A 17161-nucleotide genomic window follows, 5' to 3' on the forward strand; every position below is an offset into this window, starting at 1 on the left:
AGGATGTCAGCTTGATTTACGGGCTCAGGCAGTGCAATGACATCAATGTCGTCTGCGCTGGGCAGCAGATCCAAAAACTCATCATAGAAACTGGGTTATGTGCGTTTACTCTTTTAGAACCATTTTTAATGTGAGAACAGAATGATCCATAGGTCAGGGAAAAAAAAGAGATACATACTAAATGCTCTTCACAAAGATACGCCACATTTGTTTGTGACATCTCCACTCCGGCTTCTGCAGTCAAGATAAAATTCAGAAAAGCCTCATGTCTGCAAGAAAAAATAAGAACTGAGCGACATCATCTGTTAAAATTATAACCCCAAATTATTTATTTGAAAGGTTCACTGTCATTTGAAAAAACTTCTGACATATCATGGAGACACATCTCAAGTTGTTATTGATCGGGTCCGGGAGCCCAGATCTAACACTACAATTTGCACGTATTCAAAAGTGACAGCCAATATGGCTGTCATTGTTTTATTGTGTCGGTTCAGATGTTCTATTTACTGGTTAAAACCAGATTTGCAATAAGCAAAAGTCATGCAGACTGGGACATCCATAATGTGGTACTGATCATTATGGACATATATGAAATACTTTTCTTCATTAGAGTTGTTAGCATAATAGGAATGTATGAATGGTACCCAGCCTATGTAATGCTTAATATCCCCAGTAGTGGCGCTGCAGGGAAATTAAACACTTAATACCATGTTTCCACACAGATTACAGCGGATTGCTGGGGCTCCCATTAGGGAGAGACTTTGTGATCATCTTTTTGTCAAGGGACCCTTCTAACAAGTAGAGATTGTCCAGAGCTTAGAACCCCTTTAATTTGCTCCACTATGTGAATTGACTCTGACTTACAGAGCGGTATCCAGGTATGCATTTATAGCTTTCCGGATAACAAGTCCGATGTTTCCATTCTGCTCAGCAACAAACTTTGCCAACCTAAAAAAAACAAGCAACAAACTAATTTTAAGAAAATGCTTTGTCCCATTTATAGGATAACACAAATTTTTTACAACTTTGTCTTTTGAATGCAATTACTGCTTAAAGTAATTCTTCTGATACAGAGCCTACTGCATACTGTTATCTGTTGTAACCAATAAGACAGTATGAAGTAAGCTTCCATGCTCCCTCTAGTGGTGGCTGCATGTTACTAGCATGTTACATCTTAAGGCCCCATGCACACGAACGTGCTTTTGCAGCCGCAATTCCCCCGAAAATCCACGGGGGAATTGCGGCCCCATTCATTTCAATGGATTCCACGGTCCCTGCATGGCCCAGGAGCCTGGACTGCAAAAAGAACGGACATGTCTTATTACGAGCGTGTTTTGCGGTCCAGGCTCAAAGAAAATAATGCATGCGACCACGTGCGGGCGGCTCGTGGGTGACACTCCGCGGCCGGCTGACCAGAAAATCACGGCCGTGCACATGGCTACGGTAGTGTGCATGAGGCCTAAATCTACAGTATGTGAATGCAGGGGATTTGGAGCTCTGTATCAGCAAAACTGAGCTCTGAACAATGTCAAGATATATTTTGAAATAAATCAGCACAGAATTTTGGAACTAAAAATGACATAATAATAAAAAGGTGGAGATTTGCTTTAAAGAAACGACTGGATGGTTTTACATGCTACAATTTTGTAAAGTTCAGATTCTGATTGTGAACATTTGCATTTCTATGCAAAGATTTTTTGATCGGTTGCAGAGGATTCCTGTGAAAGCAGCAATGACTACACTGTGACGTAATATACTTACAGTATTGCTGTCTGTCGGTCTCTCTGGACAGCTTGCAATATTCCAGTGAATAAATATTGTGCTACATTAATGGAAGCTTTAATATGGCCGCCTTCAGAAGCTTTTGACATTAATTCATAGGCACGTGTCTGGAAGAGAATACAGTGAAAAATATTTTTCTAAAGTATTTTGTAGACGTTCTTTGAAACGTGCCCATTTGGCGATAGCCATTTAATAGACAAAGTGGCAAATTCTAAAAATGGATGTAGAACAACTAACCCTATATCCGTGGTCTCCAACCTGTGGATCTACAGCTTTTGTGGAACTACAACTCCCAGCATGGCATGACAGGCTGTTAGGGCATGCTGGGAGTTGTAATTCAGCAACAGCTGTAGAGAAACAGGCTAAAGTTCACTGCCCTAGATAATCCAGAGATAGCTACATTAAAGGTAAATACAACTTCTATCGTTTTATTTACGTGGTCATGTCACAGAACACAATTTTACAGTTTACATATATAGATATAAGCTACCTAAAAGGCTGAATAACTTTGTAAATACATGACATTACTTATCATGTACTAGTATGGAGCTATAAACTGTATTAGGGTACGTTCACACGGCCTATTTACGGACGTAATTCGGGCGTTTTAACCCCCGAATTACGTCCGAAATTACGGCTTGAAAGCATTGACAAACATCTGCCCATTGAAAGCAATGGGCTGACGTTTGTCTGTTCACACGAGGCGTATATTTACGCCCCGCTGTCAAAAGACGGCGCGTAAATAGACGCCCACGCCAAAGAAGTGTCATGTCACTTCTTCAGACGTAAATGGAGCCGTTTTCCATGGACTCCATGGAAAACCAGCTCCAGTTACGTCCGTAATCGACGCGCCGTTCAAGCGCCTGCACATGCCGTTACGGCTGAAATGACGGGGCTGTTTTATCCTGGAAACAGCCCTGTAATTTCGGCCGTTACGGATGCTGCCGTGTGAACATATCCTTAGAGTCTAGAGCTGCAGTCACAATTCTGCTGCTTGCTGTAGGAAATATAATTAACAAACTTGGCAACAGTAATGAAAACGGCAGAATTGTGAATGTTGCTCTGGGTTATAATATAGTATTAAAATTAATAAAAACTATTTTAATCATACAGATGCAATTGTGAAATGATAAACTTCCTCTATTCCATGTCTATCCTCATGTAGAATAAAGTAGGTGCTGACTAGGTATCACCCATGTGCAAAACAACAAGTCATACTCACTTCATTGACACCAACTTCTCCCGGGTAGGTGCCATGTAGATGCATCACTCCGAGGTTAAATGCTGCATCTGCATTCCCCTTGTCATAGGCTTTGCTCCAATATTTCACAGCTCTGACATAGTCTTTTTTGAAATTATGGTAATACCAACCCAAGCCATTCAGAGCCTCGACTTGACCCTGGTTGCAAGAATAACAACAATCAACCATTGTTAAAATAAATACATGTTATGCAACTTTTCGCTGCCGCCTAAGTGTCTAGCCCTGATTTCCTGCTCCTCAGAACCTAGAATTTCACGGATGTCAATAATGAGGAAGAAAAAAATCTTCCTTATAATGTCCAAAACAATCTATTAATAAACTATGTTGAATTACTGTAAAGTAAGGAGCTAATTCACTTGCAGGAGGGCTAAGCACTAAAGGGGTATTCAACATAGACTAGATATGCCATAAAAGTCTGATCGGTCACTCTCCATAAATGTGAAAAGGAGATCCGATGATAGCCAAGCACAGTAATTCAGGGAGGTGCCAAGTACTCAGTCTCCCATTGATCAAACTTTTTGACATGTCTCGTCAAAATGCCATAAAAGTCTATAGCAAGAATACTTTGACATAGACTTTTATGGCATTTTGATTCGTGAATTCCGATAGCATCTAGTAATAATTGCTGCATGAGAATGAACTGCAGAGATCATTGTTAATTGACGATAAGCAATGCTATTGTTAAATATCAGACTGGTTAAATTGTGGTTATGTCCTTACGTAAAGAGGAGAATTTTCAGTTTTCATCCTAGGAATGAATATTCGCCCAATGTCTGATTGTGATCAATTTTATAAAGTAACTGCTTATATCCTATTGTAGAATTATTATTTTAAAACATTCTGTACAATTGGTAGCAATTAAAAAAAATCTAATTGCAAGTCAGATCTGATCTTTACAGAACCATTATGTAAAGCCAGCCTTATATATACTTTTACTGTGTATGCACTTTTTACATGTATGATTTCAATTGTCTCCGGCTCTGAAATTAGACATTTTTTTAACGTAACATTAATTTTTTAGGCTGATACAATGTCTTATGTACCCCCAGGGCCGCCATCAGGAATTTCAGGGCCCCCTACAGCTAAATTTTCTGGGCCCCCCTACCGTGGCACCGCCTGTTAACGGTACTCCGTCCAGCACTATATCATGGTACCCAGGGCCGCCATCAGGGGGGGTATTATGGGTACTGATGTGAGAGGCCCGGCCAAACCTAATTGAAAGGGGGGCCCGGCAAACTGCCGCGACTTGCCTTTAGTAGAAAAAAAACAGGCCCCTGCAATGGGGCCCGTTTTTTTCACCAAAAGAATGTCATGAGCTGCGGGCCCCCCTTTCAATTAGGTTTGGCCGGGCCTCTCACATCAGTACCCCTAATACCCCCCCCCTGATGGTGGCCCTGGGTAGCATGGGGGCCGTCAAACACCGCCGCCCGTGCGACTGATCACGCGCACCCGCAAACTCCCGCGCATGCGCACCGGTGACCGCCTGGAACCGCGCACCGAATTTTGAGGCAGATTTTGACCTGCCCACACTATCTTGCCGCGTTTTTTGCCCGCGGCGATTGAGGACAGCAGACAGAAAACGCAGCGAAAAATGCATTTTCTGCCCCCCATTGATTTCGATGGCAGGTCAGAGGCGGAACCGCGGCAAGAAAGGACGTGCTGCTTTTTCTTTTTTCCGCGACTGGTTCCCATTGATTTCAGATTAAATCAATGGGAGGCGGTTTTGGAAGTTTTTTGGTGCTGATTCTGACGCAGTGTCCGAGTCAATATCAAGGCCCAAAAACTCTGTGAACTGGGCCTTATTGTTAGGGCTTATTCAGACGAACGTGTAATACATCCGTGCAACGTGTGTGATTTTCACGCGCCTCGCACGGACCTATGTTACTCTATGGGGCCGTTCAGACTGTCAGTGATTTTCACGCGCCTCGCACAGACCTATGTTACTCTATGGGGCCGTGCGGACTGTCAGTGATTTTCATGCAGCGTGTGTCCGTTGCGTAAAACTCACATGTCCGATATTTGTGCATTGTTCGAGCATCACGCACCCATTGAAGTCAATGGGTGCGTGAAAATCACGCCCAGCACTTCCGCAGCCGTATAAACTATGAATGAAAACAGAAAAGCACCACGTGCTACAAACATACAAACAGAGTGTCATAATGATGGCGGCTGCGCGAAAATAACGCATCATACGCTGCTGCCACACGGAGCTGTTATGGACCTTTTGCAAGCGCAAAATGCCACGTTTTTGCGCGCGCAAAAAGCACACGCTTGTGTAAATCCGGCCTTAGGGTAGGAACACACTAGGCATGAACACTGTGGATTTTATGCAACACATTTTATTGTGGATAATCCGCAGCGTATCACAGTCGCAGCAGAGTGGGTGAGGTTTAAACAAATCTCATCCACACGCTGCAAAAATAATGGACCTGCAGTGTGGCTTTTTGGCTTTTTAAGCCGCAGCACGTCAATGTATTCTGTGGGATCGCTGCTCCTCTGTTGCGGAAATGCTGCGGTTCCGCCGCAAAAATCACACATGAGAAGAAAAAAAAAGGCACTTTTGTAAATTTATAAAAAAGTTTAGACTTCCCCCGGCCGTAGTCCTGGTGACGCGATCCTCTATTCTTAGCGCAGCCCCGCCTCCTGTCATGACGTTTCATCCCATGTGACTGCTGCAGCGGTCACATGGTCTACAGCGTCATCCCAGGAGGCGGGGCTACGTTCAGAAGAGAGAGATGCGTCACCAGGACTATGGCCGGGGCAAGTCTAAACTTTTATTTCCCTGCAGGATTCCCGCAGCGGACACGCCTCACCAATCCTGCGCCACTATTTGGTGCGGTTTTGCTGGCAGAATTCCCTGCGGCTACCGGGGCGGATAAGCTGTGTAGTTTTACTCAGCATATCCGCCTAGTGTGTCTCTTATGATGTCGCTCCTGGAGCTGCTGCCGGTCTCTAAATAGGCAGTTGGTTCAGTAGAATTTGGAATTATTTTTTTTTGTGAACCAGCTTAAAAAAATCCAAAACTTTTGTGTTAGGGCCTGTTCACATCACCGTTCGCTTCCGCTCCGGGGTTCCGTCTGAGGTTTCTGTCGGGTGAACCCCGCAACGGAAAGTGAAAGTGATAGCACAGCTTCCGTTTCCGTCACCATTAGCGCAGTCGACTGCGCTATTGATTCCGTCCGAAAACCAGCCAGAATGGTGACGAACGGAAACCATTAGCGATGTTTCCGTCACCATTGAGATCAATGGTGACTGAAACGGAAGCTGTGCTGTCACTTTCACTTTCCGTTGCGGGGTTCACCCGACAGAAACCTCAGACGGAACCCCGGAACGGAAGCGAACGGTGATGTGAACAGGCCCTAACACAAAAGTTTTGTATTTTTTTAAGCTGGTTCACAAAAAAAAAAAAATCCAAATTCTACTGAACCAACTGCCTATTTAGAGACCGGCAGCAGCTCCAGGAGCGACATCATAAGGGACACACTAGGCGGATATGCTGAGTAAAACTACACCGCTTATCCGCCCCGGTAGCCGCAGGGAATTCTGCCAGCAAAACCGCACCAAATAGTGGCGAAGGTTTCGGGAGGCGCGTCCGCTGCGGGAATCCTGTAGGGAAAAAAAAGTTTCGACTTACCCCGGCCGTAGTCCTGGTGACGCATCTCTCTCTTCTGAACGTAGCCCCGCCTCCTGGGATGACGCTGTAGACCATGTGACCGCTGCAGCAGTCACATGGGATGAAACGTCATGACAGGAGGCGGATCTGCGCTAAGAATAGAGGATCGCGTCACCAGGACTACGGCCGGGGCAAGTCTAGACTTTTTTATAAATTTAAAAAAGTACCTTTTTTTTTTCTCATGTGTGATTTTTGCGGCAGAACCGCAGCATTTCCGCAACAGAGCAGCGGCGATTCCACAGAATACATTGACACGCTGCGGCTTAAAAAGCCAAAAAGCCACACTGCAGGTCCATTTTTTTTGCAGCGTGTGGATGAGATTTGTTTAAACCTCATCCGCTCTGCTGCGACTAATACGCTGCGGATTTTCCACAATAAAATGTGTTGCATAAAATCCGCAGTGTTCATGCCTAGTGTGTTCCTACCCTAAGGCCGGATTTACACAAGCGTGTGCTTTTTGCACGCGCAAAAAACGTGACGTTTTGCGCATGCAAAAGGTCCATAACAGCTCCGTGTGTCAGCAGCGTATGATGCGCGGCTGCGTGATTTTCGCGCAGCCGCCATCATTATGACACTCTGTTTGTATGTTTGTAGCACGTGGTGCTTTTCTGTTTTCATTCATAGTTTATACTGCTGCGGAAGTGCTGGCCGTGATTTTCACCCACCCATTGACTTCAATGGGTGCGTGATGCGCCAACCACGCACAAATATAGGACATGTCGTGAGTTTTACGCAGCGGACACACGCTGCATGAAAATCACTGACAGTCTGCACGGCCCCATAGAGTAACATAGGTCCGTGCGAGGCGCGTGAAAATCACTGACAGTCCGCACGGCCCCGTAGAGTAACATAGGTCCGTGCGAGGCGTGTGAAAATCTCGCACGTTGCACGGATGTATTACACGTTCGTCTGAATAAGCCCTAACAATAAGGCCCAGTTCAGAGTTTTTGGCCCTTGATATTGACTCGGACACTGCGTCAGAATCAGCACCAAACAACTTCCAAAACCGCCTCCCATTGATTTAATCTGAAATCAATGGCAGCCAGTCGCGGAAAAAAGAAAAAGCAGCACGTCCTTTCTTGCCGCGGTTCCGCCTCTGACCTCCCATCGAAATCAATGGGAGGCAGAAAATGCATTTTTCGCTGCGTTTTTTGTCTGCTGTCCTCAATCGCCGCGGGCAAAAAACGCAGCAAAAAAACGCGGCAAGATAGTGTGGGCAGGTCAAAATCTGCCTCAAAATTCTTTAAGGAATTTTGAGGCAGATTTTTTTTGCCTGCAAAATACTGTGTGAACAGGGCCATACATGATCAGCACTTTGAGATAATTTACTCACTGTGTCAGAAGAGCTGCTCCCACTCCAGTCCTCTTCCGGCGATGTCTTCCAGGCGAGGTCTTCGGTCCAGACGTCCAGGTAAGTTTTGTCCATGTGTGTCCGCGGCTGCGCGCGCTTCGTTCGCGGGTGCGCGCGCGGCCGATCGCGGTCTTCAGTGCGGGCGTTCGTGGGTGCGCGCTCGCGAGTGCGCACGCGCGGGAGTTTCCTTGTGCGCGCGATCGGGTGCGCGCGCGCGGGCGGACGGTTTGACAGCCCCCCATGACGAGGGGAGGGGGCCCGCAGCAGCAGCAGCAGCTCACGACATTCTCTTGGTGAAGAAAACGGGCCCCATTGCAGGGGCCCGTTTTTTCCTACCAAAAGAATGTCGCGGCAGTTGCCGGGCCCCCCTTTCAATTAGGTTTGGCCGGGCCCCTCACACCACTACCCCTAATACCCCCCTGATGGCGTCCCTGTGTACCCCTCACTGTGATCATTTATAACACATACAGTCGATGCAAAGATGACCTTGTGTACAATATGTCTACCATTACTATTGAATTACTCAATATGTTATTATTACCTTTGCTGCTGACTTCTTCATTAACTTTAAGGCCAGTTTCCTGTTCTTTGGAACACCATCACCCTAAAGCACAAGAGAAACTTGTAAGGACGTGTGTCATAAAAACCTGTATAAAATGATTATTTATGGATCAGAACACATCGAGGTCAAGGCCCACCAGTGGTTAGCACTGATTCTTTACAGAACTGGGGTCATAGGCAATGTTCCCTCTAAGTCTTGGCAGCTCCTAAGCGGAGCAGTTATGGAGCAGGGCAAGTCTCCATCAATGGTGGGCGATCTGAAGGCCAAAAGTAATACCCCCAGTAAACGCTAATATAGTGTATCGAATAAGAGAATAGAAAAACTTATTTTAAATTAGTTTTAATTACTTTTTTAGATACTATATTATTACAAGTCCAGCAGTAAAATAGACAGTTAGGCTGGGTTCACACGCACTATTTACAGACGTAATTCGGGCATTTTAACCTCGAATTACGTCCAAAAATACGGCTCCTAAGCGTCGGCAAACATCTGCCTATTCATTTGAATGGGTTTTACGATGTACTGTGCCGACGGTCATTTTTTTTACGCGCCGCTGTCAAAAGACGGCGCGTAAAAAAGACGCCCGCGTCAAAGAAGTGCATGTCACTTCTTGGGACGTAATTGGAGCCATTTTCCATTGACTCCATAGAAAAACAGCTCCAATTACGTCCGTAATGGACGCTGCAAAAAACGCCTGCACATGCCATTACGTCTGAAATTCAGGAGCTGTTTTCTCCTGAAAACAGCTCCGTAATTTCAGGCGTATCAGACGTGTACGTGTGAACATACCCTAATAAACACCAATTATTGGCATCAATGAAAGAATCCCTCTCTTCCACCACTGTCCCTGTAGATAGCGCAACACATCTCCCTGTAGACAGCATCACACACAGCCCTACCTATAGATAGCGCCACACAGCCCCCCTGTGGATAGCGCCACCCCCCTTTAGATAGCGCCACACTACACAGCCCCCCTGTAGATAGCGCAACACACAGCCCTCCTGTAGATAACGCCACACACAGCCCCCCCTATAGATAGTGCCACACAGCCCATCTGTAGATAGCGCCACACAGCCCCCCTGTAGATAGGACCACAAAGACCCCCTGTAGATAGTGCCACACACAGACCCCCTGTAGATAGTGCCATATACAGACCCCCAGTAAATAGCGCCTCACAGCCTGCTCCCTCTTGCAAATAGTCCCACACAGCTCCCCTTGTATATAGTGCCACACAGCCCATCTTATATATAGTGCCACATAGCACGCCCCTCTTGAAAATATTGCCACACAGCCTCCCTTGTATATAGTGCCACACAGCCCCCGCTTGTATATAGTGCTACACAGCCCCCCTTTTATATAGTGCCCCACAGCCTACCTCTCTTGTATATAGTGCTAAACAGCAATCCCCCCGTGTATATAGTGCTACACAGCAATCCCCCCGTGTATATTGCCACATAGACTCGCACAAAAAAAAATACTGTACTTACCTTGCCCCGTTCCCGTGATGGATGGAGTGCTGCACAGCCTTGCGGGCGGGACGCTTGCGCAGACCAGCGTGATGCAGTGAAGTCATCCCGCCGGCCTGCACAAAGAGTCTTCCCAGCGCCTTATAGGCTTCAGGCCTTACGTGGCCTGCAGCCTATAGTATTCATTTGTATATGCGTCTTGAGCACACAGATACAAGTGTATGTGTCTGTCGCTAGCTCCGGGGCCCCCTCTTATGCTAGCAACACCGGCGGGCCGCCCTTATGATGATCCGCCACTGCATCTCCCCGCCGCCCGTGACGATGCGCTTGCTTTAAAGTTTAGTGAGCAGGGGGACCAGATTTCTACCACTACGTTTATAAACCACATCAATTTTTCTGACAAAGTATGTTTCCTCTGTACTGACGAACATTCTGCTTGCCTCGACTCGCCTTGTGACTATAATTCTGCTTTCCCTTCTGGTGCGTATCTGCTTGCAAAGGGAAGTGTTTTATATATTTAAATCTATGTGCATGTGTATGTAGATAGATAGATATATCTACGCACACACACACACACACACACACACACACACACACGCACACACACACACACTAGTCCTTCTCAATGAATTGGAATATCATCAAAACGTTAATTTATTTCAATAATTCAATTCAAGAAGTGAAACTCATTATTTAAAAAAAAATTATTAAATGTTATCATTGATATTTATCGTTTATCATGGATATCTTTTCAGGATGCAGCCATGTCTAGTGCTGGAGGAGAATGGTTTGTCAGTTTATTGGAAGGTGCTGTGTAGCCCGCCTTGTCTTATATCATGGGCGTGACTAATAGGCTGTAAGCCAGGATGCTGCACTATATGCACCCATGTGATTGACACTCTCATAAAAGCTATATTTGTGTGCCATGATAAAACTAAGCAGCCACCCCCCTCATGAATAGTAGGCGTGTAATTGGGTGCTCATCAGTATAGTGCACCTGTGTAATCTCCCTCTATGTAACATTGTGGTTTGTCTGCGTCCTGCCGGGAGGTGCTATACCTGCCTTTATGAGTGAGTATGGCCTATTCAGTGATTTTAAACTATAGTTATTTTTCAGTAATTTGTTGTCATATATTCTATAAATTCATTACACACAGAGTGATCTATTTCCAGCATCAATTTTTTTCTTTTAATGTTGATGATTATGGCTAACAGTTAATGAAAACCCGAAATTTAGTGTCTCAGAAAATTAGAATATTGGGTAAAAGTTGACGATTGTAGACTCATGGTGTCACACTCTAACCAACACAAAACACCTGCAAAGGTTTCCCAAGCCTTTAAATGATCCCACAGTCTGGTTCAGTGGGCTACACAATCATGGGGAAGACTGCTGACTTGACAGTTGTCCAGAAGTCATTGACACCCTCCACAAGGAGGGTAAGCCACAAAGGGACATTGCTAAAGAAGACGGTCTGCTCCAGCTGGCTGCATTGTCTTGTTTACAATCTGGGAGGAGCAAAAGATTTCCTTTGTTTCCCTTGCCTCCTACACTCTGAAGAGGAAGCCATAAACAGTGGACACATCCTGTATTGTATCTGACGTTACAGTAGGTGCCCACGGCTTGCCCCCTCCCCCCTGCACATGCATGAGTATGTGATGTCATACAGAAGACAAACAGGCCTGCTGAGCTCTCTCTTGCTTCTCTACCACCACCAATGAAGGACCTCCTACTTCCCTGGATCACCGCAAAGTATAATCCCCCTCTCCAAGTGCAACGGCAGCTGAACTTAAAGGGAAGGTGTCATGAATTTTTTTTTTTTTTTTATCATATTGCTTTTAATATGATATTAACATAAATTTTATTTATTTGTGTTCTCATGTCCTACTTTTTACATTGTTCTTACTTTTACTTCTCTATGGGGGCTGCCATTTTTTTTTATCTCTGTATGTGTCGATTAACGACACATACAGAGATGGAATAAGGCACATACAACCCAATAGAGAATGCGAACGGGAGCCGTTCCATTCTCAGAAGTGTACGCCGTCTGTGTGGGAACGGCGCATGCGCTTTATCACATTGACCATGCTGCAATTTTGGTAACTGCTCCATCTAGTGCCCAGCAAATGGAAATGTTATAAATTAGAATCTAATTTATAATATTTCCTGACTTGTGAAAAAATGAAAACAATTAAAACAATGTGTAATCACTTAAATAAAAATTGTTTAACTGAAAAAAAATTCTAGCGACACATTCCCTTTAACTCTTTTTCTCCCCCTATACAACGAGCATTTCCCCTAGTCATTAACCTACGCTTCTTCCCATACATTTAACCCCTGGTCCCCTGGTATCATATTCACCTCACTTAGCCCTGCACATTAAACCTACACTACCTGCACACTGGTTAAACCCTTAAACCTTCCCTAACCTTGCACATTACACACAAATACAGCAGAAGCTGTATTAACCCTACACTACACTATCAAAATCTCCCTACTGTAACCCTTTCACTGCCATACAGCTGCAACTCTTTTTCCCTACACCCCTTTTTATGTACAAGATTAACCTCTTAGTTACAGGGACAGTTAGAGACAGGCGGGTGTGGGACATGGAAGCAAGTGTGGGTGTACTGTATTTTATATGTATGTTTAGCTAAGTGGGTGGGTGTTGGTATATTATTGTAATATATTGTACTAGTACTGTGCCACGTGTAGTATACTTAAAGAGGCTCTGTCACCACATTATAAGTGTCCTATCTCCTATATAAGGAGATCGGCGCTATAATGTAGGTGACAGTAATGCTTTTTATTTAAAAAAACGATCTTTTTTCACAACGTTAGGAGCGATTTTGGTTTATGCTAATGAGCTTTCTTAATGCCCAAGTGGGCGTACTTTTACTTTCGACCAAATGGGCGTTGTACAGAGGAGTGCATGACGCTGACCAATCGGCATCATGCACTCCTCTCCATTCATTTACACTGCACTAGCGATATAGATATATCGCTATGTGCAGCCTCATACACACACACTAACTTTACTACAGTGTCCTGATAATGAATATACATGACCATCCAGCCTGGACGTCATGTGTACTCAGAATCCTGACACTTCTGAATCTTTTTTTGTGAGATTCCGGCAAGTGAAAACAAATCTCGTTTAGCTCCGTGATCTCGCCAGATTTGGTTTCACTTGCCGGAATCTCACAAAAAAGATTCAGAAGTGTCAGGATTCTGAATACACATGACGTCCAGGCTGGATTTCATGTGTATTCATTATCAGGACACTGTAGTAATGTTAGGGCTTGTGTATGTGGCTGCACATAGTGATATATCTATATCGCTAGTGCAGTGTAAATGAATGGAGAGGAGTGCATGATGCCGATTGGTCAGCGTCATGCACTCCTCTGTACAACGCCCACTTGGTCGAACGTAAAAGTACGCCCACTTGGGCATTAAGAAAGCTCATTAGCATAAACCAAAATCGCTCCTAACGTTGTGAAAAAAGATCGTTTTTTTAAATAAAAAACATTACTGTCACCTACATTATAGCACCGATCTCCTTATGTAAGAGATAGGGCACTTATAATGGGGTGACAGAGTCTCTTTAATACATATTAGGTTATGTGTATTGAGATATACTGATACTATACCACGAATATATATATATATATATATTTACTGTGTTGTGTATTTTGTGTTTAATAACTCAGTGTGATTTGTGTTGGTAATAAACCTATCTTTACTATACACTTGTGTCATGAATCACCACGTGCACACACACTTAGTAGCAAGGCAAGTATATAAGCATAATACAAAGAAAATGTAGGGGAGCTAGGCATAACCTTAGTGACCCTAATAAAAGGAGGTAGTAATAGTGGGTGACACTAGCCCAGTGAACCCCACTAATTACGAGCCCTTTCACACTGTCTATATGACCTGTCTGTCTAATGATTACAAGTCTGTACTTTTCTATCAGCAACAACCTCCTCCTACACTTTCCTCTCCCGGGTTTCTGTATAGAATGAACTACTGGTCAACAAACACGAACTGAAGTATAGGGGCCAACAGAGTACCAAGTCATTAACAAAGTCAATGAAAAGGGGGTGCTATAGGTGAAACTTGTGGTCCAGTATAGTTCTTTCTCTGGGTAACTGAGAACCATGTCCATTACAGTGAAACACCGCACCTTAAATAGAAGGACAGCATAGTCGTACAGCATCACCGGCTCTTCATTCTCCTGGGCTCCTCGCTCATACCATTCTATGGCTGCTCTGGTGTTCTTGGTTACACCTTGCTGACCCCAGAAAAGCATCTGAGCCAGTCTGTGCTAAATGACAAAGAAAATTTTGGCACAGTGACCTTATCTGTTCACAGTCATCACAATATCCGGCATTATGGCACAGACACAAAAATAAAACGGTAACAATAAATGAGCATGCATATATCGCACGTTGGGACTTGAAACTCATTTTTATCAGAATTAACAGCACAATTCTTGGAAGGTACTTATTCTTCTTGTGGAGATCCAGCTGGTAGGGAGTCTTAAAGGCAATGCTTCCTGGGAAAAGTATGCAAAATAGCTCTCCTCCAGAAGGAAGAAAACTGTCTCTCTCGTGCCATTTCTTCCTACTGGAGGAGAGTTATTTGGAGACGTTTTTCCACACGGAGCATTGCCCTCAAGACTCCCTACCAGATGGGTCTCCAGAAGGAGAACCAGTGCCTTCCAAGTGCTGTGTCAAAGGCATCACTTTTAGCCAACCAAAGCCCTACTCTGCACTGATGAGGAGCAGCAACAACTCTTAAACAGTGCCGTCTACAGATGGGTGTCTCTAGTTTTTGATATTTTCAAGTTTCAAGGCTCTATAAACGGTTGGACATTGAATTATAGGGTAGTCACCCATAGAAAAGCTATTTTGGATAACAGCACAGGGACATCTGCTGCTTGACTAGATATCTAGCATGGTGGCTTATGGCCAACACTGTGCTGCACTCATCTGTAAAAAGATGCAATAAAATGTGGCAGCAATGTAAAACTTTGAAAGTGATTTTTTTTTTTTTTTGTAATAAAAATGGCAGTGTGTTTGGTGCAACTTTCAAATTAGTTTTTATTAAAAATTCATTTTATTTTTTGAGATAAACCAGGACCACCCAGGACCCGCCGACACTGAACCCGTCATGTCCGCGGGACTGACAGATTCAGGTCTTCGCGAAAGATACAGCTGCACAGAGAAGCTGTACAGTATCTCAAAATGTGAAAAGAATGTTTTAATAAAAAGTAATTTGAAAGTTGCACCAAACACACTTAGTAAAAAAAAAATCACATTCAAAGGTTTACATAGCATTTAAACTAGGAAATAGCAGGTTATGTTCACATGCTGCGTTTTCTGCTTCGTGTGATATCTGTTAACCCAGTATTTGTTGCTATAGGAAATTTTAATTTTACACTGTTGTGAATGGGATTTTATGGAATCTCAGTCACACAGTGCAGTTGAAAAACACGGCATGCCCTTTTGACCAAAGTTATGATGAGGTTTCACTGACTTTCCCTGTTGATATCAATGGGGAACATAGCAGCTTTAAAAAAATATATAAGGTACCGCTACAAGTCTTTGCATAGTAATAGTTCTAGGAAGTTCATTATAAAACCACCATCGCAGCACAAATTGTATGCTGCAGCACTACTAATAGATGTGCAAGTAGTCTAAAAGCAGAGGCACAAATTAAAAGTAATAATAAATATGTACATAATATTTGACACTTATACGGTGGATTTGGCAAACATTATTTCAACCCGCTCAGAGATACTTGGCAAAACAGTCAACACAATCTAAGCCAGAATATAGCACTAGTCAAGAATTATTGACTGCTTTACCCACCCCACACCAAACGTCTTTGAGGTAAAGAATGGGAGTTGGGGTTCAATGGCAGTGGAAAATTTAGTCAGGGCTTCCACCATGCTAATAAGGTTGGGGATAACTGCCTCCATATTTACTTAGGCAGTCAGGTGCAAATATAGAAAAAACAGGAAGTATTACACCTGACAAATGGTACACTATCACTATACTACTGCTGAAATATACCGGACAAGCGCCTGTATCCGGAGGTACCCGCGGCCTACAGTTTCCTCATTTCACTTCCTAAATACCTTGTCTACAGGGATGTCGTGCTCCTAGTATGACATCACCAGGTGAGCAAAACTTTGACTGAATCATCTTTTAAAACATCCAACGTGGGATAATGCCCTATGTTTTGCGCCATTGTGAACCTTATTTTCCTTCCAGTTAAATTCCATATTTATTTAGGCATAATGTTTGTTTTTAGAGAAAAAAACAACTTTGTTTTAGAAGTTTCAGCTCAGGTATTATCTGTTTTTTATTTTTGCCTGATCTATAGCCAAATGTTTTCAAGAAACTACTCCGAAACAGTGCTGTGTACAGATGAGGGTCTCTGGTTTAGCTATGTTTAAAGAGGCTCTGTCACCAGATTATAAGTGCCGTATCTCCTACATAATCTGATCGGCGATGTAATGTAGATAACAACAGTGGTTTTTATTTTGAAAACCGATCATTTTTTTAGCAAGTTATGAACAATTTTAGATTTATGCTAATTAGTTTCTTAATAGACATCTGGGTGTTTTTTTACCTTTTTACCAACGGGGCGTTGTACAGAGGAGTATATGACGCTGACCAATCAGCGTCATACACTTCTCTCCATTCATGTCCATCTGTATTCACAGCACAGCGTGTCACATACACCCACATTAACTTTACTGAAGTGTCTTGAGAGTGAATAGACATTGCCTCCAGCCAGGACACGATGTCTATTCACACTCCCGACACTTCGGTAAAGTTACTGTGGGAGTATATGACAGCACAGCGTGATGCTGTTATGTGTGAGTAGGTCCCACAGAAACTTTACCAAAGTGTCGGGAGTGTGAATAGACATCGCGTCCTGGCTGGATGGCAATGTCTATTCACATTCCACGGGATGTCTATTCACATTCTCTGCACTTCGTTACTCTGTCTGTGGTAGTTACAGCAGAGGAAGCGTGATCTCGCAAGATCTCGC

The 17161-nt window shown here is 43.8% G+C and overlaps 1 protein-coding gene across 1 annotated transcript in view; it reads right to left on the reverse strand.

Annotated features, from left to right (window-relative positions):
• Window positions 1-17161, reverse strand: part of SEL1L3 (SEL1L family member 3) — an 82522-nt gene that overhangs the window by 16967 nt on the left and 48394 nt on the right. Inside the window, exons 12-17 of the mRNA XM_075849485.1 lie at window positions 14280-14420; window positions 8609-8671; window positions 3005-3181; window positions 1762-1889; window positions 865-948; window positions 179-269 (exon numbers count right to left, since the gene is read on the reverse strand). Coding sequence (XP_075705600.1) covers window positions 179-269; window positions 865-948; window positions 1762-1889; window positions 3005-3181; window positions 8609-8671; window positions 14280-14420 — 684 coding nt within the window. The remainder of the gene's footprint in view (window positions 1-178; window positions 270-864; window positions 949-1761; window positions 1890-3004; window positions 3182-8608; window positions 8672-14279; window positions 14421-17161) is intronic.

The sequence above is a fragment of the Rhinoderma darwinii genome, chromosome 1 (genome assembly GCF_050947455.1).
Source record: "Rhinoderma darwinii isolate aRhiDar2 chromosome 1, aRhiDar2.hap1, whole genome shotgun sequence".
Lineage (NCBI taxonomy): Eukaryota > Metazoa > Chordata > Amphibia > Anura > Rhinodermatidae > Rhinoderma > Rhinoderma darwinii.